The 24,079-nt window shown below is 43.4% G+C and overlaps 1 protein-coding gene across 6 annotated transcripts in view; it reads right to left on the bottom strand.

The window, feature by feature from the left end:
- aff2 (AF4/FMR2 family, member 2) overlaps positions 1-24,079 on the bottom strand; it is a 538,364-nt gene that overhangs the window by 127,973 nt on the left and 386,312 nt on the right. For all 6 annotated transcript variants that reach the window (XM_059651333.1, XM_059651335.1, XM_059651330.1 and 3 more), the window contains one exon: positions 1,688-1,722. In XM_059651333.1, the coding sequence (XP_059507316.1) occupies positions 1,688-1,722 (35 nt within the window). The remainder of the gene's footprint in view (positions 1-1,687; positions 1,723-24,079) is intronic.

Below are 24,079 nucleotides of genomic sequence, written 5' to 3'. Positions count from 1 at the left end.
TGAAGGTGGGTCACATCGTGGACAGTGCAGGGGGCTGTTGTAGGTTACAAAGGGACATTGATAGAATGCAGAGCTGGGCTGAGAAGTGACAGGTGGAGTTTAACTCTGAAAAGTCTAAGGTGATTCATTTTGGAAGGACAAACTTGAAAGCAGAATACAGGGTTAATGGAAAGATTCTTGGCAGTGTGGAGTAGCAGAGGAGTCTTGGGGTTCATGTCCATAGTTTCCTGAAAGCTACCACTCAGGTGGAGAGAGCTGTTACGAAGGCGTATGGTGTGTTAGCTTTCATTAATAGAGGGATTGAGTTCAAGAGCCATGAAGTTATGCTACAGCTAGACAGAAGCCTGGTTCAGCCACGTCTGGAGTATTGTGTCCAGTTCTGGTCACCTCATTACAGGAAAGATGTGGAAGCATTGGATAAGGTGCAGAGGACATTTACCAGAATGTTGCCTGGAATGCAGGGAAGGTCTTACGAGAAACGGTTGAGAGAGCCAGGGCTTTTCTCTTTAGAATGATGAAGGATGAGAGGTGGCTTGATAGAGGTGTACAAAATGATCAGAGGTGTGGATAGAAAAGGCAGCCAGACACTTTTTCCTAGGGTGGAGGTAGCTATTACGAGGAGACATAGTTTTAAACTGAGTGGAGGTAGATATTGGTGAGACGTCAGAGGTAGGTTCTTTACTCAAAGAGTGGTAGGGACGTGGAATGCATTGCTGGAGAGGGTAGTGGAGTCGGCCTCATTGGGGCATATTAAGTGGCCATTAGATAGGCATATGGATGATGGTATAAGGTACAGGTGGAGGTTATATAGACTTTAGAATTAGGGTAAAAGTTCGACACAACATTGTGGGCCAAAGGGCCTGTACTGTGCTGTACTGTTCTATGCTTTATGTTCCATGTTCTATTTTAAGTACATGTTATCATCAGCATTACTAAAGGCGAGTTGTAGGTGCAGGACTCACTGTGATCATTTTATCTTATCTCCTTAATGGTGCAAGACCTGACTACATTTCTCCATGAATCCCATAGCCCACATCAGTGTGGGTGAGTAGAAGAACATTATTGCAGATGCTGGAATCTGTACTGAAAACAAAAAATGCTGCAGATCACAGCCAGTCAGGCAGCATCCATGAAGAGAAAGCAAGCTAAAATTTCATGTCTAACTGACTTTTCATCAGAGTTGGTGAAGAGTCATCGAGACTTGAAACACTAGTTTGCTTTCCCTGCATGGATGCTGCCTGTCGCACTGTGACTTCCAGCATTTTTTTTGTTTTTAGTATGGACAGATGCTACAACAATTTCAGCAACAGCTATTTAAAACCTGGGTGCGTTAGAGCCACAGAAAAAGCCTCTACTTCCATGTTTATCTCTAGGGCTGACCTGAGGATCATCATTACAGCTCACTAAATGAAACCAACACAGTTGCTTTCAGTAGTCGATGTAAATTTACCGAAAAAGTGTTAAATGAAACAATGCAAAAGTTGCATTGGAATTGAATTGGATCATACTTGGCTTGTACAAATATGTGCCTTCCAAGTATTCTTGAGTTATGCTTGTGCCATTACTTACCTGGACACCTTAAAGAACGTAAATAATTCCACAACCAAATACAACAAAAAAGTCGCATTTGAACACAAATAGAAAAATGCAGCAAGGTGAAATCAAAGAAACTTAAAAAAAAACTTACTTTACAGCAATGGATCGAACCTTGGTTTTCTCCACCTGCAAGTACAAAGAAAACAATTAGCTTAAACAATACAGATGGACAGTCAGTGTAAAGGCTTTAACAATTTAAGAGTTTCAGCACTTAGCGATGGACCAACGTGCTTTGAAGAACAAGAAAATCAGAAGACGCATGGTATTTAACTTCGTACAAAGATTGCTGTTAAATCGACTGAACGCAGTCACTGCAGCAATTCTCAGGCTGACAGCTGTTCAGAAGTATATGCCATAGCTCAGCTGGCAGCATTCTTGCCTTCAAATGGAAGAGCTGAGGGTTCAATACCTATTCCAGGAGTTGCGCACAAGTATCTGGGTTGTACAACACGTACATTACTGAAGACTTTCGGATGAGAATAAGCTTGGGGCCCCTTATTAAGTGAACAATCCCATGGCACTGTTTTGAAGAGGAGTAGGGGAGTGAAATCACTAACATTTAATCCTCAACAACATCATGAAAGCAGCTACAAAGTCATAGAGTCGTACAGTATGAAAACAGACCCTTCAGTTCAACTTGTCGATGGGACTGAGTTTCCAAAATTAAATTAGTTCCACCTGCCAATATTTGGCCCACATCGCTTTAAACATTTCCTATTCATGTATTTATTCAAACACCTTTTAAACATTGTAACTGTTCCTGCATCCTCCTCCTGCTCTGGCAGCTCAGTCCATTTACAAATCACCCTCTGTGTGAAAAAGTTGCTCCTCAGGTTCCTTTTAAGTCTTTTTTCCCCTTGCCTTAAAAGTATGCCCCCTAGTTTTGAACACCTCCACCCTAGGGAAAAAACATTTGCTGTTTGCCTCATCTATGCCCCTCATGATTTTATAAACACCTATGAGGTCACTCCTCAATCTCCAACTCTCCAGAGACAACGTGTCCTAGCCTATCCTTATAACTCAAACCCTCCAGTCCCAGCAACATCCTGGTAAATCTTTACTGCTCCTGAGATGCTGCTTGGCCTGCTGTGTCCATCTAGCTCCACACTTCGTTATCTTGGGTTCTCAAGCATCTGTAGTTCCCATTATTTCTGAAATTTAATAACATTTTTCTTATAGCAGATCAACCAGAACTGTACACAGTGCTGCAAAAGTGCCCTCATCAAGGTCCTGTACAACTTCAACATGACTTCCCAACTCCTGTTCTCAAAGATCTGAGCAGTGAAGACAAGCATGCTAAATGCCTTCTGAACAGCCCTGTCTACCTGTGATGTGACTTTCAAAGAACTATTCACCCGAACCCCCAAGTCTTTCTGTTCTATAAAACTACCCGGGGCCCTACCACTAATTGTAGATGTCCCGTCCTTGTTTGTTCTTTATCCAAGTTTAACTCCATCCGCCACTCATCAGCCCACGGCCCAACCTTTGTCATCTTAGATAACCTTCCTCACTTGATACAATGTGGAGCTGGAGGAACACAAGGTCCTGAAGGGTCCCGTCCCAAAAGGTCAACTTCCCTACTCCTCCAGTGCTGCCCGACCTGCTGTGTTCCTCCAGCTCCACACTGCATTGACGCTGACTCCAGCATCTGCAGTTCTTGCTACCTCCAAGTAACCTTCTTCACTGACAACTATACCAACAACTTGGATATCATCTCCGGACTTACTAACCATGCCTCCTGAATCTGTTTGTTCCCAATGCAGGGTTTGGACATTGTCATTAAAAATAGCTACTGTGGTCCATCTGCACATACGCTGTTGTATTTGGGACATCATACCAGTCATCACAAAGAACAAAATCTGTGGTAAACAGTTTTTGTTTTGTAAGCAAGTCTTTGGGGACAGACTCATAACACTTAAGTTAATTATATTGTTGCCTTACACATTTCTTCCCTTTGTTTTATCAAGGGGTGTCGACTTTGCTGGCATGGAATTACACAGTGTACTGAGTAACTTACTAGACTATGTTAGAGGGTAGTTAAAAGTCAAGCACATTGTTGCAGGTCTGGAGTCACATGTAGGTCAGCCTAAGTAAGGGCAGCAGATTCCCTTCTCTAAAGGACATTAATGAACCAGATGAGCCTTTTATGGCAATCAATGATTGCTGTCTCATCAACATTACACAGACTAGCTTTCAAATTGTCATTTATTAACTGGATATAAATTCCACCAGCTGACATGGTAGCATATGAAATCTTGCCCCCAGATCATTAGCCTGGGATTCTGGATGACTTGTGTAATTTCCCTTCTTAATAAAGCTTTAAGTTCACGACTTGTTTCTATGTCGTTTCCATCAATAAAAGGGGAAGTTGGTACTCAGAGGATGAAATGTCACCATGAGACTATGGAAATCAGATGGAGAAATTGCTAAATATTTTCAAATGATCACCAAGTCTCGCTCCAATGTTACGCACGCAGCCCTCCGCCAAGTGATGGCACCGGCTGGGTCAAGCCAATCACCTGGTGGTCACTACATCGCTGTCTGTGGGATCGTGCTGTGCACAATCTGGCTGCTACGTTTCCTGCATTGCGTTTCAAAAGGGCACCTCACGGGCACTTTGGGAGGCACAGAGGTCTCAAGAAGGTGCGACAGAAGCGCAAGTCAATACTCATGGTGCTACGTGTTCCGATCAGAATGATGAATTCGGATATGATTGTGACAGCTGAAATAGAAAGGACAGCCACAGAAACAAAGGCAGGCTGCTTTGTGAGTCCGAGATAGCAAGGCGTGGAGCTGGATGAACACAGCAGGCCAAACAGCAACTTCCTAAAATACTGCTTGGCCTGCTGGGTTCATCCAGCTCCACACTTTGTTATCTCGGATTCTCCAGCATCTGCAGTTCCTACTATCTCTGATACGATATTAACTCTACTGCCAAGCCTCTTCTAAGGAAGCTTTCCTGCTCCTAAGATGCTGCTTGGCCTGTTGTGTTCATCCAGCTCCACATCTTGTTATCTCGGCTGCTTTGTGGGGGGGCATTTATTAGGATTTAGGGAGACAATAAATCTGTTTTTACGTTGGTGTAGAATGACCAGGCGAGGTTTTGTGCGAGCGTGTGGTGCTTCCAAAGAGCTGATTTTGTGCTGAACTTAGCTTGCTGCTTAATGTTTACTGCACGGCTCATAATTAAACAGTGGGCAGTATTTAGCTAGTGATAAAGTTGACCACTTGGAACTGCTCTCCTATTATCTCACACACCACGACAGTCACTTCACAAGAAGGGCAAGAATAGCCGAAAGAAATTAAAATGTCTTGGACTGGAGAGAGGAAATTACCCAATTATAGTTCCAGTAATAGCCTCGGACTCGGCATTCTGTGGCTCATGTCACTCATGCTGAGGTATTGTTTTATCTGGCGCTTTGTGGCGATCTTGTTAGTAAAGATTGGAATAGCAGCAGGCAGTCACTTAATCAAAGATGCATCAGTTTACACTGTTTGTACCACCATTAGAATCTGCTTGAGTGCACTCCTAACAGATCAGAACCCACTTCCCCTTTCCACTGATACCTCACTGTTATAAAGGGGCACTGCAGATTCGGAACACAGCAACAGGAGTGAGCCAACAAGGCCCTTCCAGTCTGTCATTCATCAGGGCAAGTTTAAACAAAAGCGAAATACCGCGGACGCCGCAAATCGGAAATGAAACGAGAAAGTGCTGGAGAACAAAAACAAAGTTGGTGAAAAGCTCAGCAGGTCTGGCAGCATCTCTGCAAAGGATGAAAACAGAGAATTAACATTTCGGGTCCAGTGACCCTTCCTCAGAACTAGTGCTGGAGAAACTCAGCAGGTCTGGCAGCATCCGTGGAGAGAGCAACGTTTTGAGTCTAAAACGACTCTTCTTCAGAACTTGATGATAAGGAGTCTAGGCCCGAAACATCAGCTTCTGTGCTCCTGAGATGCTGCTTGGCCTGCTGTGTTCATCCAGCTCCACACTTTGTTATCTTCTTCAGAACTTGGGTTGTTTTGCTAGAGTGTCCGAGGCTGAGAGGCGACCTGATAGAAGTATATACCATTATCAGGGTGAACAGCTGTGTCTTTTCCCAGGGACGGGCATATTAAATGCAATGGGGAACAGGTTTCAGGTAGGAGGGCGAAGATTTAAAGGAGATGTGTGAGTGCAGTTTTCCTTTTACAGAGTGAGGTAGGTGCCTCTGACACTCTGCCAGGGAAGGTGGTAGAAGCAGACACTTACGAGATATTTCAGAGGCATTTTGACTGACATACAAACAGGCACAGAACAGTGGGATACAGACCATCTGCAGGCAGATGGGATTAGTTTGGAGTGGTAGTACGGTCAGCAGTAAAGTGCAGTAAACATTAAGCAGCAAGCTAAGTTCAGCGCGAAATGAGCTCTTTGGAATCACCACACGCTCACACAAAACCTCGCCTGGTCAGTCTACAGCAACGTAAAAACAGATTTATTGTCTTCTTAAATCCCAATAAATGCCCGCCCACAAAGCAGCCGAGATAACAAGGTGTGAAGGTGGAAGAACACAGCAGGCCAAGCAGCATGGAGGGCTGTAGGGCCTATTCCTACGCTGTACTGTTCTGTGTCTACATGTATGTTCTTAACAATGACTTTTCAGGGTTCTGACAAAGAACCATTTCAAACTCAGCTAACTCTTTCTCTCTATAGATGCTGGCAGACCCGCTGAGTTTCTCCGGCCATTTCTTTTTTTGATTGAGGCTATGTTTATCTCAAACGTAGCTGCCACACTGCTTTCAAGGCAGTCCAAAGACAGCCTGAAGGTGTTCTTAGCCCTCTTCCTATAAAAGCCAAAGGGAAAATGTTTTTGCCTATTGACCCTTGGGAGACACACGTGTATGTTACCCAGCTGTATTGAACACTGTGCTGTCCATTTTGCACACCCGTAAACAAGGCTGGGGTGGGGGGGGGGGGGGGGGGGGGGGGGGGGGCGGCGGCATCAAAACAGTCCCAGATCTGTATTCCCGGATCAAACAATACCAGTAGCAATGGCCACTGGCCTCCCCAAGGAGGGATCTAGCACAGGTGGCATCAAGCCAATGCAAGTTTAATAGGACTGGTTGAATCCTGAACTCGATCAGAAAGAGGAACCCAGAATCAGGTGGATAGCACAGAACATTTTTAAGGGGATCTGAATTACCACTTCATGCATGTGTGCACGTGACAACAGAAGACAGTTAAAGGCCTTTGCCAATAATTATTTCAGTTGTGATATAATCATAGAGGTCCACAGTGCAGTGAAAGGCCCTTTGGCACAGTGAGCTTGTGCCAGTCAAATGCAACCACCTAACTATTGTAATCCCATTTTCCAGCACTTGGCCTGTAGCCTTTAACATCATGAGTACACATGTAAATACCTCTTCTATGTCACAAGGGTTTCTGCCTCTCCCACCCATTTAGGCTTTGAATTCCAGATTCCCACCAGCCTCTGGCAGGAAAACCTTTTTCTCAGTGATAGTGGGAACTGCAGATGCTGGAGAATCCAAGATAATAAAATGTGAGGCTGGATGAACACAGCAGGCCAAGCAGCATCTCAGGAGCACAAAAGCTGACGTTTCGGGCCTAGACCCTTCATCAGAGAGGGGGATGGGGTGAGGGCTCTGGAATAAATAGGGAGAGAGGGGGAGGCGGTCCGAAGATGGAGAGAAAAGAAGATAGGTGGAGAGGAGAGTATAGGTGGGGAGGTAGGGAGGGGATAGGTCAGTCCAGGGAAGACGGACAGGTCAAGGGGGTGGGATGAGGTTAGTAGGTAGGAGATGGAGGTGCGGCTTGGGGTGGGAGGAAGGGATGGGTGAGAGGAAGAACAGGGATGTGATTGTATTGGAGAGGGTGTAGATGAGATTTACCAGGATATTCCCTGGACTAAAGTGTTTTACTCATGAAGAGAGATTGCGATACTGGGATGGCTTTCCTTGGAGCAGAAGAGACCAAAGGAGGGACATGATGGAGATGTGTATAATTATGAGGACATAGATAGGGTAGATGAGAGTAAAGTTTTCTCTTGATAGAGGGGTCAATGGGGAGGCAGAGACAGGCTGGACTGGTTTTGGGATGCAGTGGGTGGAGGGGAAAAGCTGGGCTGTTTGTGTGGTGCAGTGGGGGGAGGGGACAAACTGGGCTGGTTTTGGGATGCGGTGGGGGAAGGGGAGATCTTGAAGCTGGTGAAGTCCACATTGATACCATTGGGCTGCAGGGTTCTCAAGCGGAATATGAGTTGCTGTTCCTGCAACCTTCGGGTGGCATCATTGTGGCACTGCAGGAGGCCCATGATGGATGTGTCATCTAAAGAATGGGAGGGGGAGTGGAAATGGTTCGCGACTGGGAACCCTAACCCTAACCCTAACCCTTTTTCTCACATCTCTTCTAAACCTTCTGCCCATTACTTTAAATCTATGCTCCCTGGTCATTGATCCCTCTATCAAGAGAGAACTTTACTCTCATCTACCCTACCTATGTCCTCATAATTATACACATCTCCATCATGTCCCTCCTTTGGTCTCTTCTGCTCCAAGGAAAGCCATCCCAGTATCGCAATCTCTCTTCATGAGTAAAACACTTCAGTCCAGGGAATATCCTGGTAAATCTCGTCCACACCCTCTCCAATACAATCACATCCCTCTTAATATCATTGCCCAGATTCTAACTCCAATGCGTGCATGCAGATTTCAAATGTGGCAAAAGGGTTTTGAGTTCAAAACCTGGGTGCACAATGCAGCGCAAGCACAAAGGGTATGCTGTACCATGTGAAGAGCAGTCTTTTGGTTGAGATACTGAGTGGAGGCCCTGTTTCTCTCTGACCTGGGGTGTAGTGTGTGTGTAAGATCCAACAGCATCACTTCAAAGAAGAAGAGGGGAGGCCTGTCTATTATTTATCTCTCAATAACGTCACTAAAAGACAACAATTATCTCTCATTACAGAGGTGTTTCAGATATCTTGTGGAGTACAAGCTGCTGCATTTCTGGAAATTGCAATACTTTCAAAAAGTACTGTATTGGCTCAAAAGCATCTTGTAACATCCTTAGGGCATATAATTGAGGGTGGTGGGTACATGGAATGTGCTGCTGGAGGTGGTAGTAGAGTCAGATATATTAGGGACATTTAAGCAACTCTTTGGTAGGCACATGGATGATAGTAAAATGTAGGGTATGCAGGATAGTTTGATCTTAGAGTAGGATAACAGGTCGGCACAACATCATGGGTCAAAAGGCTGGTGCTGTGCTATACTGTTCTATGTTCATAACTTGAAGTCCTTTCTTACCTTCTATTTAGGCTTAATGTTTTGAGATTCAGTTATTACAACAATCGTAGCAAATCATTATTTGGTGCTTTCTTTCTGTTTTTGTTTCAATTATGGCGTTCTGCATTATATTCAGATGCTTCATTAATCATGATTCAAGAGATATATCATGGTTGCAGACTGCCAGCTTGAAAGAGACACCCTGGCATGAAAAACGTTTATTAGAGTGTTTGGCATGGAAGGCTGGCAAGTGGTGAGGGTGGGGGCGTTGGTAGTCAGGGATGTCAATTGCTGGAAATATATATATTTCTTCTATTTCCGTGACACTTGCTAAAAACAGCTCTACACATTTGACTATTTTAAGACAATCATTCAGATTTAACCCGCAAGTAATGAGAAAAAAATACAAAGAATTGCTGAAATCGCATGCAAGAACAGAAATTGCTGGAGAAGCTCAGCAGGTCTGGCAACGCCAGTGGTGAGAAAGCAGAGTAAATGTTTCACGTCTGTTTTTGTTCTGCACATTATGAGGATCTTCTCACAGACTTTGCTCTAATTTGGTTCTGGGGTGGCTGACCTACAGATTACACTGGGCGTTGCTATGACAATGTGTGCCTTGCCTTACATGTTACATGTTGAAGCCATGGTTGGTAATTGTAGAAGTGTTAACATGGAGCATCAGCTGTGGTCACGTTGTATAGCAGAGTGGCATCGAGGGACAGAAAGGCCTAATCTTGTCTATATTTTCTTGGTTGCTTGGCTCTGACATTTTTCACATTACCTGGCTAACCAAGAACCATGACTCTTATCACAGGGTGTTGTAAGGATTAGCAGGTCGACACTCAACCTGTTTGGCCTCACTATGAACATACCTCTCTCGGTCATCAAGTCCCTGGAAGGGGAAGAGGAGACGGGGCAAGTAAACTCAGAGATGCTGATTTAGACACCTATTGCATTACAAGATCTACTTCAGTATGATTGTTCAATTTATCTCCATGTCTCCTGTGTGACATCCACATGGAAACAGCCTGCTTTGCCATCCACTGAAGAGAATTGTTTGATTTGATTTGATTTATTATTGTCACACATACTGAGGTACAGTGAAAAGTATTGTTTGCGTGCTAACCAAACAAGCCATGCCTTATAGAAGTACATCAGGGTAATAGAACAGAATGCAGAATATGGTGTTACTGAAATAACTCCACTGAGGCCAGTGTCCCATCACCACATCACCCTTCACTCCCACATGGAGAGTTCATGGCACTGATCCAGCTCCTGCAGAGGTAGCTCTTAGAGTGAACAGAACCTCTGACAGTCCTGTTCTTATCTGTCATCCAGGGCCAGATTAACAGCCCCAATCAGGGAAATCATATTCTATGAGGTCCACCTGGCTGGTCTCGTTTTAGTCTCAGCTACAGAGAAGGTGCAGAGAAAGATCAACCTTAAAATTTGAGAAGACCGCCTGTAAGTCTGATAACTGCAGGGAAGAAGCTGTTTTTTAGAATCATAGATTCCCTACGGTGTGAAGCAAGCATTTGATGCATTGAGTCCACATTGATCATCTGAACAGCAGCCAAACCAGACCCACCACCCCTAACCAATCCCTGTAAACCTGTATTTCATTGGCTAATCCAACTAGCCTGCACATCCCTGGACACTATGAGCAATTTAGCACAGCCAATCTGCCTAAACTGCACATCTTTGGACTGTGGGAGGAAACTGGAGCACCCGGAAGAAATCCGCAGTCAGAGGGAATATACAAATGCCACACAGTTGCCCAAGCCTGGAATCGAACTTGCGTCCCTGGCTCTGTAAGACAGCAATGTTAACCAATGAGCCACCATGCCACCCACAAGAAAAATAAAACAACTTGAGGTGACACAAAACTCCCTGAACCTGAAATGCTCGAAACTCTTGGTACATAGTTTCAAGCTTTTGGATCATCTGCCTGATGGGAGAGAGTATAACTGGAATGGGAGGGGTCTGTGATTATATTAGCTGTTTTCTTGAGGCAGTAGGAAGCTGATGAAGTCAGCGGAAGGAAGGCTGCTTTGCATGATGGATTGGGTAGCGTTCACAACTCTTTCTAAGTTCCTGAGATCTTGGGCAGAGCAGTTGCCAAACCACACTGAGATGCATCTGATAGAACGATTTCTTAAGGTACATCTATAAAAATTGGTCAGTGTCTTTGTGGCCAAATTTCCTGAGCCTTCTGAGGAAGTAGAGGTGTCAGTGTGCTTTCTTGGCTGCATCGCTCCCGTGGATGGACCAGGACAGATTGTTGGTGATATCTACTCTCAGGAACTTGAAGCATCTCCACCTCAGCACCATTGATACAGGCAGGGGCATGCCCTCCACTCCGCTTCCTGGAGTCAATGTCCAGCTCCTTTTCTTTAAGTTCCATTAAATTGTTCACTGTTATCACTCTCCATTCTCCTCACTGTGATTTCACCTCTATCATCTCTGCAAATTTGGAATTCAGAAGCTTTACTCTCTGAGCCATTGTATCTTGAAAGTTGACATGACCACAAAAACAAACCAAAGTGGAACTAAATATGTTGCAGGCTCAGCATCTCCCAAACATCCATTAGTTCGTTTCTGAACGTAATCCCAGTCCCAACTTTGGAAAATTTAATGCACACGGAGCTCACAATAGTGGCAGCTGCATACTAATGTCCAAATGCCTTTTTGTGATATGGCGTCATTTAATCATTAGGAGGCAGAAGGAGACCATTCGGTCTATCGAGTCAATGCTAGCTCTCTGTATAGCAGACCAGTCAGTCCCATTACCTTGCTCAACTCTCACTGTCCTTAAGTTTCCATCCAATTTCCTTCTGAAGTCATTCATCATCCCAATTTCAACAACACTGGCGCTCTGGGTACATAATGTTTGACTTTCAGTGCTCTAGCCTTGTTACCATTGACAAATAATTTTCAAGGTCTCAAAGTATATCTTTTTGTCAAACTGGTCAGCCTTACTGGTCAGTGGCGATGCTTAACGTTCCAAATGTACCTTCTTTCATACCTTATTGTATCAGCCCTTCAGTTTCTTACCTAGTTCACCCTTAAATGGCTCTCCAGTACTAACATTGACTAGTTCTTCCAGCAGCCGTTTCCATATTCCAATCTCTCACTAGTCCCCTGAATTGTGCATCTGATTTATTAAAGCCTATCCTCTCAAGAATTGCTCGGCATTAAAGAACCTCAGCTTTGCCAAGGAAAATCAATAAAGTCAAAAGCTTTTTGTCTTGCTCAGGGAATAGGAGCATGAGTAGGCCTCATGCCTTCTCTACCATTCAATAGGATCACGGCTGATCCGAAAATATTCACATCCACTTTCCAGCCCTTTCCCCATAATCCCTTGATTCCCTGATTGATCAAGAATCTAACTATCTCAGCTGTCATGGCAAGGAGTTCCAAAGGCTCATGACCCTCAGAGAGAAAACAAAACTCCTCATTTCAGTTTTAAATTGGTGCCCTTTATTCTGAGACTATGCTCCCTGGTCTTTCACTCTCCTGTCAGGGGAAACATCCTCTCAGCATTTACCCTGTCAAATCCCTTAGGGCAGAGCGGCAAGATTGGCTTCGAAAGAGAACACTAGAATACACCTAAGAAGAATGTGCTGATTCCCAGGCCGGATGAGAGGAAGATGAAAAGTTTTTTTTTAGCAATGTCATCCTCCATTGGTGACCAGTTATGCAAATGTAAAAGGAACCAATTGATCAATTTGAAATATTAGATCAGAATGTGTCATTGTAATTTTAATTAAGAATGACTTCTGCATTTCAATTGGCAATCAAGTGCTTATGTTCAGTCCTAATGAAGAAGCCGCACTATGTTCTGTTTGGCTGCATTTGCCACAGCTTGTATGCACACAGTCAACTTGGATTTAAAGTGTGGCTTAATCCTTTAAGAATCACAACACATCACAAGATCACAAGCCTTAATGACTCAGAAATTGCTGGAAGAGTAGCTCAGCATTCAACATGTTCGTCAATATTACTTCATTAAAATCCAGTAATTGGACATGAGGGACAGATGCCGCGCAGGTTTCAATTCTCTGCACATTGCCTGATGAGTTGTGCTGTTTTGCTATCAACCTCATCAAAAACCAAATAAAGAATAGCTTCACCTCAAGTCTTTCCATTCAAATTCATCAAAACATAGCTGGATTTTCTTCATTCATCCAATTAAGGCTCAGAATTCAAGTCTGAAGAGATCTGTTAATTGTGTGATTTATGATTCTGACCTTACAACTGGAGTTTCAATTCGAGAGGGCGTAAGTTGATCTGAGACACTTTTGGTTCATTTCTAATTTTTTCCCGTGATTTTGTAGTTCTGTCTTTTCTGTCTAATAATGCAGTCTCTTTCTTTCCCTATCCTTTTCATTTCTCTTTTCCATCTAGTTTGTCTCTAATTCACTCCGGTCCACCTTCTGTTGATATCTCTCTTTCTTCGTTCATCCTTCTGTTCATTGATTAAGGAGATAAACTGCTGGTCCTGACCTTCGCTAAGGTTCCAAGTGTCCAACTGCCTGGGCCGCAATGATATCAGCTATCACTGAGCAATTTGTCATCAAAGTGCAGGTTAATCCGAGAGTGAGATTAAATAATCCAACCATTTTCCCATTCTAATTTGTGGGCTATGCACCTGATACTGGTCCCGGTTTTTTAAAATTGAAAATAAGCAAAATAATACTAAAACAAGCTCATTTGCAAATGAAGCTATGAAATTGATGCCTGATCTAAACAGGCAAACTCTTGAGCTGTTTCAGAATTTGCTTAAGGGAAGCCACATTTGCTTGTGCCACTTTAGACATGACCCTGCTCCAAAGGCACACTACTCATGGGTGAATGAGAGATAATGGGAACTGCAGATGCTGGAGAATTCCAAGATAATAAAATATGAGGCTGGATGAACACAACAGGCCAAGCAGCATCTCAGGAGCACAAAAGAAGGGTCTAGGCCGTCTCTGCTGAAGGGTCTAGGCCCGAAACGTCAGCTTTTGTGCTCCTGAGATGCTGCTTGGCCTGCTGTGTTCATCCAGCTCACATTTTATTATACTCATGGGTGAATAATCATTTCACAGCAATGCCCTCACCGGGACAGCTGTGGTAACATGTCGAAAGGAAAGGCTGATTTCTAACAAGTTGGTGAACACAACTGGGTGATTACATTTGGTACTATTATGTAGATCCCTATTGAAAGAACGAAACAGTGAAGCGATGGCCAAATATTGCCAGTTGTTTCTCCTCACACTTCGTAACAGTAAAATGTACACAAATTGTCTCAATGACTAAATCTCCGACTGCCTTCCCTCCTACGCAACCTGTTCTGCCTCAGATATGGACCGTGGTTCCAGTTTATTGCAGAACTCATTGATCTGTGTACAGTCCATTTATCATTCATGAAAGAACTCAGTGATCTTCACAGTATATTATATAACAACTCATATCATCTGTCAACTGCAGACTTATTTCTGTTTTCAACTCCATAGGGATTTTGTCTTTTTGATCCTTCTTGAATTAAAATGTTGCTAAGCAACACAGCCAGGAGGCATGCCAGCACAGTGCTTCTAAAAACATAGTCTATCAAATCATTTTAACAGCCTGAAATCCTTACTGCATTTCAGAAAGCACTATTTATTTCATGGAGCTGCCATACGGCTAGATAGATGTTAGACAGTAGTTTACCTAAGTACAATTAACCTGTCACATTTTGGATTTTTTGGAAGACTAATACCAAGGGACATCCTTCTGCTAAACGAAGCTCAAGGTTGCTTAACCACCATCTTTATTCAATCGTCACTTAGTTTGTACTGTAATGATTATACTTTGATCACTAAATCTAACGCATCAGTTAATAAAAAGCCTCTCCAATCATCTGCACAATTATCCCACAAGCCAAGTCAAATCTTCAATCAAAATGCATGTGTATCTCAAGATGATCTCATCTATCACACGTCAAAACCTTCTGTGCTATCTGTTGGGTTTTTTTGTAACCTGGGCAATGGTTCTGCACTCTGCAACCCTAAAAAGCTGCAGAGCTGAAATCTATTCATCATTGTATTTTCCTTGAATCCGTGACGATGAGCAAATCATGAAAAAAAATGTGCAAAAGTCAATCGAGATCTCCTTGTAGCTCATGCTATAATGAGCTGTGTAAACACTACATGGCTTTGATCAGTTGACTTTTCTTTCCATTTATATTCATGTGATTGTTGAAGAGCAGCTATTCTGTGCGAGAATAAAGATGAGGAAACTGGCAATGGGAAACAGTAGGGAGTTAATACCTTGAAATATTGGCTGATATTGAGTGGGTCTGCAGGTGAAAAACGGCAACAAATTACGCCACATGGTAAGTGTGTTCTCCATCACATACTTGAAACAGGCACAGTACTTTAGAGTTTATCGCTGCTAAATTCGTTCAACTATTCACCATCCCTGCCAATCTGCTGTAATACTGAGACTTTCGATTTGACGCTTTCTTTTCAGTTTTAAGATTGGGAAATATTGTCGCTCAATAGGTATGACACAAAATTAATGGGCGACAAACTCAATCTGATGTCTACAGCTGTTAAACTTTTCGGAAACTAAGGTTCTAAAGACACACTTCCTATTTGCTTGTGGCCTTTGGCAACACCATCTCACACCACACTCTAACACAACCCCACTTGACATCCCTACTGCCGGAATTATGGCACTTCCCCAATGCCCAGTCATTGATGATAATGAGTTTCTTAAGAAGAATAGCTACACGAGAAAAAGGTTCAGGAGGCCATTCAGCCCTTTAGATCCACTCTGCCATTCAAAGAGATCACAATTGATCTTCTGCTGCAACACTATTTTCCTGCACAATCATCATATCTCTCGAATTTCCTTCCATCAAACATTCAGAACTGAAGTAACTGTTTTTGGTCACCATCCGAATTCTATTCCCCGGTTGTCTATGGCATTTTGCATTCCTTTCCCACTGCCTGATGCTGGGCCAAACTGCTTACAGTCTTGTTATCAATGATCCTTCAGTGTTTCTTTGTTGCAAGCAGTCTGCTGAATTTGACGTTCTGTGGATTTAAATCCTTCCTGCATGGCTACATCCCATCATAAAGCAGTCAATTAGCCTGTAAGGTGATCTCCCAGTTGCTGCACAGCCATACATGTGCACAGCTCAGAGAAACCCCATTGTCGATTCTCTCCAACACAAGGGTAGCCTACCTCTGTCTCTCCTTTAGCTCATCTATGGTCATATGACCATCTCCTCCTGAAAGCCTCATCCCACCCATTTCTCAACTCGAGATTGAATTATCCAAGTGCTGTTCGGGCCGAGCTTGAGTTTTGTACAAATGCTTCCAAGGCATCTCCATCCCCCACTACTGCTAATCTACCCCAAACCCAGAAGGTGGTATCTGTGCTCATCTCATTCTGGCCATATGAGCATCTGTCTTCGCTGGTGGTGCCTAAATCTCTCAGCCTGTCCCCACCCCCTGACTTCCTTCCTTTAGGTGATCCTACAAAAACAAACTCCAGAATTTGTCATGCCCATTGCCAAGATGTTCCAGTATGGTTACAACACCGGCATCAATCCAGCAACGTGGAAAATTGCTCAGGCATGTCCTGCCCACAAAATACTGGATAAATCCAATCCGGTCAATTGCCACAACATCAGTGTACTCTCAATCATTAACAAAGTGATGGAAGGTGTCATCGACAGTGCTCTCAAGCAGCACTGACTCAACAACTGCCTACTCACTGATGACTAGTTTGGACTCCACCAGGGCCTGAACATGAACTATAAAGCTAAGTTCCAGTGATGACGTGAGAGTGACTGCCCTTGATATCAATGCCTCATTTGACTAAGTGTGGCATCAAATTGCCCAAGGAAACCAGGAATCAATGAGAACTAGTGGAAAACTCTCTGCTGGCAGGTGTCATGCTTAAAGGAAGATGGTTGTGGTTTATGAAGGTCAGTCATCTCACCTCCAGGATATTGGTGTAAGGGTTCACCAGGTTAGTGTCATATTTTCAACTGCTCCATATTCCTTTAACTACAAGGTTTGAAATGGGGATGTTCGCCAATGATTGCACAATGTTCAGCTCCTTTCACAACTCTTCAGATACTGAAGTAGTCCATGTCCAAATGCAGCAAAACCTGGACGATACCTGGGCTTGGCTGTTAAATGACATGTAAATTTGTGGCACACAAATGCCAGCCAATGGCCAGTGTCATTAAGAGACAATCAAATCAATCATCCGTGACGTTCAATGACATTGTCATCACTTACTCCTCTGCTATCAATGTCCTGCAGGGTGCCATTGAGCAGAAACTAAACTGGGCCAGCCATACAAATACTGTAGCTCCATGAGGATGTCAGAGGATAGTGAGGAGCTTAACTCCTGCCTCTCCAAAGCCTGTCCACAAGGCAGAATTCAGAAGTGTAATGGAATACTCCCTACTATCCTGTATGGTGCAGCTCCAACAAAACTCAAGAAGCTGAATGCCATCCAGGATAAAACAGCCTACTTGATCGTCACATTACTCACCTTCAACATTCACTCCCTCCATGAGCAATGCACAACAGCACCAGTGTCTACCAGCTACTGAACCAATTCATCAAGGCTCCTTTGATAGCACCTTCCAAATCCACAATGACTACCAACAGTATGAGCAAATCAGCTAACAGTTCCCCTCCAAGCCTCGAACTATCCTGACTTTGCCGGGCCAAAGTGGCCATTTCCAGGTCCAAACGTTGGGCCGTGGAGGGGCTCATTGTACCTGACTGGCTACCCTTCTTTCCTGGTTACATACATATGCTGGAGTCCATAGAGAGGAAGCATACAGTGTTCACAGTACGCTGCATGCTTTTAGAGACTAGTGAGTACCACAGGGGCTCGGCTGCATCATTAGCCTGGATAATGCTGTTTGATTTTAGTAAGTTTCCATTAACCATCAGCTTGTACTTTTGTTACAGTATCCCATTAGGGGCTGTTTTAACACCATTTTGATATCTTCTGTTGAAAAGGAAGAAAACAGTCTCGTGTCTTTTGCGGAACTGAGAGCTCATGGGATGGACTTTCAACCTGAACTCACTGAGTGAAAGCAACTTGATCAAGAGCCATGCACAGAAGGTTGTGATACTTTCTGCTCAGGCATTTTATTGATTAACAGCAACTCTCAAATAGCAATGAGGATACAGAGCATGACAGCGACATTGCATCCAATCAATATTTAATTAATCAAGCACATTAGTCTCTTAATTTGTTTGCTGTATTGGACAATTTACTGGTAGCAGTTGACTCCTTTCCCATCTGAATCTTCCCTTTTGCCCATTTGTCATTGATGTGTTAGTCTGAACAGACATACAGCTTTACACTCCATCCCAATCTCAATGCAGTCACTAAGAGCAGATCGCCACAAATGTTCTGATTTGCCAGCGAGGAACGAGCATGTGATCTCTTTGGTCGGCAGCATTTCAACCTTTTGAAGCTTGTGGCATATTTTGCCCCCTATTCTACTCACAGGGAATCGGCACCTTACTTTGGCAAGGTACAATTTGGAAAACATATAGATTGTTTGGATGCGGCAATAATCAAGATGCACTGCCCATTCTCGAGTGGCTTGCTAGAAAACAGAGGAGAGAATGGCAAGAAAGACGTTTTGGGTGGGACTGGCGGCACGTACAAGCCAATGATAACAGATTACCAAGTGTAAAAGCTGGGTTCATACATTGACTTAACACAGCTTCATTGTCATCTCTACCACCATCTTCATTTTCAGATTTTATTTCTCAATGATTCGCAAACTGCTCTGGTAGGATCCAAAACTGCTTTCTGCTCTGGTCTGGATAATATCACCACTATTTCAATAAGCAAAGGCAGACTGAAGTGGGCACTGAGCCACCAATGGTTGAGGAAAATTGTACAAGGGATTGTGAGGATGGGGAGAGATACAGCCACATGCAGTGTTTTGAAGGCTTTAATGTTTTGTGGCCAGCAAACCTTCTTGAGAAATGAACCTGAAATGGCAACTCTGCTTTCTCTCCGCAGATGCTGTCGGAACTGCTCAGATTGTATAATAATTTGTGATTTTATTTCTGATTTATAGCATTCACAGTTCTTTGTTAAGTTAGAACATTTCTCACATTTTAAACAAAATATCGCTTTATTTACAACTTGCAAGATCATACCTTAATGATGCAATCTGAGCAATTTTTTTATTCATTCACTGGATGACGGCATTGCCAGCTAGACCAGCATTTATTGTCCATCCCTAATTGACCAGAAGGCAATTAAGAGTCAACTACATTGCTGTGGGTCTGGAGTCACATGTAGCCAGACCAGGTAAGGATAGCAATTTCCTTCCCTAAAGGACATAAGTGAATTAAATGGGTTTTTCCAACAACCAGCAGTGGATACATGATCATCACTAGACTCTTAATTCCAGATTCTTTTTATGACATCAAATTCCAATATCTACCATGGCAGGATTCAAAGGATTAACTGAGTTTCTCGATTAACAGTCCAGTAGCAATATCACTGGGCCATTGTTTTCCCGCATGCTTTAAGTCCTTATGATATTCTGAAAGCAGAAGATAGCTGCCTTGGAAATAATGGGAACTGCAGATGCTGGAGAATCCAAGATAACAAAGTGTGGGGCTGGATGAACACAGCAGGCCAAGCAGCATCTCAGGAGCACAAAAGCTGACGTTTCGGGCCTAGACCCTTCATCAGAGAGGTAGCTGCCTTGGTTCTGCACTCTGAAATTCCCTCCGGAAACCTCTCTGCGTCTTTCTACTTTTAAAGCAATCTTCAGAATGTAAACAAACATTGAGAACACTGTCTGCAGATACTACCAGATCTGCTGAGTTTCTCCAGCAATTTCGGTGTTTGCTTTATATCTCCTGCATCTGTAGAATTTTGCTTTTATTTGAATCTTCAAAACTTGCCTTTTGGATCAAATATAAAACCATGTGCATTAATAATGTTTTATGCAGTTTGACATCAAATGTTGCAAAATAACACTTATGTTAAGTACCTCTGGATGTTCTAATTCAGTGAAGCAGCTGTATAAATATAAGATGTTGTTGATACAGATTCCTTGCTAGGATTAGCCAACAATTACTACAACATTACAACATTAGTTATCTTCCTGTGGTAGAGCTACCAAGATGGCAGCATGCAACATGGTTCACGTTACATCTCACAATTCCTGTGGCCCTCTTCGAAAGAAGTCATTCACATTTCACAATAAATCTATAATAAAAGTATATTTGCAAAGTGTAAACACACATACTGATTCAAACAGAAAGAAACACAGTTCATCGACAGCGTGATGTTGAGAATCAACAGTGCAAACATTGCAAAATGAACTCAAATTTACATAAAGACAAGACTCACAGAGCTAAGTATTCATTGCAGAATTGGGTGGGCTGACAATTGCTACTTGCTGGCACAGGCAGTCTGCCAGCATGTTCTTCCTCTGAATATTTTGGGGAAGTGATTACTGCAGAAGGTGTGTGGGTGTTGATGGCTACTTGACCATCTGTGACAGATAGCCAACCAACCCTAATTAAAGCGCTGAGAGAATTCTTCATGTACTGTCTGCATCTTCCAAATTGCATTCTGGTCCCTTGATGTGCATGCAGTCTGTAAATAGTACAAAAGCAGGGCAGGTGTGGGGAGGCTTTAGAAGTACTTGTCCTGCAAAGTAGCTCAGCCTGGACCAATTGGGCAGAAAGGACCACAGCTGCAGGTACAGAATGGAGAAAGGCTCTCCCTCCCATTTTCAATAGTACTGCAATAATGTCAACTACCTTTGTAATCCCAAGCACCAGGGCAATGTTTGATGGTCATGGGTTTGAATCCTACCATGGGAGGTAATGAAATATGAATTCAATAAAAATCTGGAATTAAAATGCAGGTCTCATGGCAACCAAGTCATTCATGCTGATTATCATAAAAACCCAGGTGGTTCATTGACACTTAAGAAGGAAATATGCTGTCCGTAGCCACATGTGACTCTAGATCAGTCCAATTTGACTCTTAACTGCCCTCTGAAATAGAGTGGGGAATCAATCAATTCAAGGGCAGCAAACACTTCAATTCGACCATAAGATACAGGAGCAGAATTAGACCGTTCGACCCAATGAGCTTGCCCTGCCAATTAACGATGTCTGATACACTTCTCAATCCCATTCTCTTGCTTTCTCCCTGTTACCCTTGAGCCCCTTACAAATCAAAAATGTATCCATTTATGTCTTAAATGCTCTCAAAGATTTGGCGTTCACAGCCCTCTGTGGTAATGAGTTCCACAGACACACCACCCTCTGGCTGAAGAAATTGCTCCTCATCTCGGAACTAAAAGGTCATCCCTTCACTCTGAGGCTGTGTCCTCAAGTTACAATCTCTCCCACGAGTGCAAACAGATGTTCCTCTCCATGATCACTCTGTCCAGGCCACTTAGTATCCTGGGTGTTTCAATCAGATCCCCCATTATTGTTCTAAACTTCAACGAGTACAGACCCAGAGACCTAAACCACTCCTCATATGACAAACCCTTCATCCAATGTCATCCATATCTGAAGCAAGAGTACAAAAATAGGGCACCTTCAACTTGAAATGGTCTTGCAATCACCGATTAGAGCAGCTACAGAATTTGCCCACCACATTTTAATTGGATGAGTCTTCCAGAGGGTCATATCTGGGTTCTCAATCAAGAATTCCACCCTGTATTGGGATTGGGACCGAATAATACAGCCCCCTACTCTTATGTTGAGTTTCCAATCTGCAAGTCTGGGAAAAAGAAAGGAACTGAGAAGCAAATGTTACTCAAGCTGGGAAAGGTTGGGGGGGGGGTGGTGGGAGGGGCATGGTCAGGATAGAAGAAGTTTTTTTCAATCACTAACAAGGAGCAAAAATAGAAGTTGCTGGAAAGGCCCTCAACAGGTCTGGTAGCATCTGTGAAGAAAAAATCAGAGCTAATGTTTTGGGGTTTTGAGGAAGGGTCACCGGACCCATAACATTAACTCTGATTCTCTTCTTCACAGATGCTGTCAGACCTGCTGAGCTTTTCCAGCAGCTTCTGGTTTTGCCCCTGATTTACACCATCTGCAGTTCTTTTGATTTTTATTAAGTTTTTTTTCAATTGCTGATGATCAGACTTAGTGAGTTTCTGTGTTGCTAACACAGAGACACAAGGAAATGGCAGTTGGCTCTGATTAAAACACATGAGAACAAAGAAAATTTAAGAACACTTTTTTCTTATCATGCTTTTTCCAAAATGTCCCATTGAAACTTGGCGAAGTTATACTCTGTATCTTCATGGAACACTAAGTTCGGGTGCTGCCTTTTGTGAAGCAAGATAATGTTTTACGAGGCCCAATGCACTGAAGAGTTGAGAAATACATTTCCAAAGGGAAGACATTTACAACTTGAGAAACCTGTTGTAGTGCATCTTACAGTTCACTCAGAAGTCTGTGTTGCTCTGGTAACATTGCACTTTTTACATGTACGTTGCAGTCTTGAGCTATTGATTGGAGCATTGACCATCTCTATGTTCTTCCTATCCATGCATCACAGTGTTTTTTAAATTATTGTTCGATGAAGTGTTGCTTAACTTTGTGACGCTTCTCTTACTACTTTGTACAGAAGATTTTTGTACCTGGGTACCTAAGATGGTGTTTTGTGTGACAACATATTAACCTTTTGGTACTTCTGTACCCAAGTGCACGTGACAAAATCTAAAATCTAATTCGAAAAATCTCTCACACGCTCAGTGCCTACCACTGGAAAGATTTACAGGCTAATTAATTATCAATTCGTTTCGACACTTTACGACCACATTTTGCAGAACCATCATTACCTCATTACCACTTTGCCACATGATTCCACCATCCAACTAGGCCACAGTTGATGGACATTGGTTCTGCCCTCCTCAATACCATTACCAAACCAAAACAAAAGCTACCAACCTCAGTTTTGACAGCTTCATTTCACACCGAGAATTAACAACAAAACAAATACTGCTGATGCTGGAAATCTGAAACAAACGGAGAATATGCTGGAGAAACTCAGCAAATTGTCAGCATCTGCGGACGGAGAAAATAAGTTAACGCCGAGTCCAGTATTCAGAACGGCACTTTCTGTGGTCACTTTAGATTTCCAGTCATCTTTGTGTGAGGTGTATTCTGATGCCACTCCTGAATCGCTCAGTACTACTTTCAAACAGTTGGCTCCTTGATGTTACAAAAGGAAATAGTTTTCCATACCAGATAACAAATTGTGGAGCTGGATGAACACAGCAGGCCAAGCAGCGTCTTAGGAGCACAAAAGCTGACGTTTGAGGCCTGTACCCTTCATGAGAAAAGGGGGATGGGGAGAGGATTCTGAAATAAATAGGGAGAGGGGGAGGCGGATCGAAGATGGATAGAGGAGAAGATAGGTGGATAGGTGAGTATAGGTGGGGAGGTGGGGAGGGGATAGGTCAGGACGGACAGGTCAAGGGGGGGCCGGGATGAGGTTAGTAGGTAGGAAATGGAGGTGCGGCTTGAGGTGGGAGGAGGGGATAGGTGAGGGGAAGAAGAGGTTAGGGAGGCGGGGTCGAGCTGGGCTGGTTTTGGGATGCGGTGGGGGAAGAGGAGATTTTGAAGCTGGTGAAGTCCACATTGATACCATTGGGCTGCAGGGTTCCCAGGCGGAATATGAGTTGCTGTTCCTGCAACCTACGGGTGGCATCATTGTGGCACTGCAGGAGGCCCATGATGGACATGTCGTCTAAGGAATGGGAGGGGGAGTTAAAATGGTTCATGACTGGGAGGTGCAGTTGTTTATTGTGAACCCAGCACAGGTGTTCTGCAAAGCGGTCCCCAAGCCTCCGCTTGGTTTCCCCAATGTAGAGGGTGCCACACCGGGTACAGTGGATACAGTATACCACATTGGCAGATGTGCAGGTGAACATCTGCTTGTTGTGGAAAGTGTTGTTGGGGCCTGGGATGGGGGTGAGGGAGGAGCTGTGGGGGAAAGTGTAACACTTCCTGCGGTTGCATAGTTTTCCATACTGCCCAACTATTGATTTAACTATCTTAATAAACTAACTCATCACCTTTAACTTTCTCAAGCAAGTAACAGTCTAGTCTATTCAAGTCAGCTTCACAATCTATTGCTTTTTGCATCAGCACCATTCTGGTGAAACTGTGATGATGTG

This window comes from Stegostoma tigrinum, chromosome 15 (genome assembly GCF_030684315.1).
Source record: "Stegostoma tigrinum isolate sSteTig4 chromosome 15, sSteTig4.hap1, whole genome shotgun sequence".
Taxonomy (NCBI): Eukaryota; Metazoa; Chordata; class Chondrichthyes; order Orectolobiformes; family Stegostomatidae; genus Stegostoma; species Stegostoma tigrinum.
Note: the sequence above shows the minus strand (reverse complement) of the source record. Positions and strands in the feature narration are given on the sequence as shown.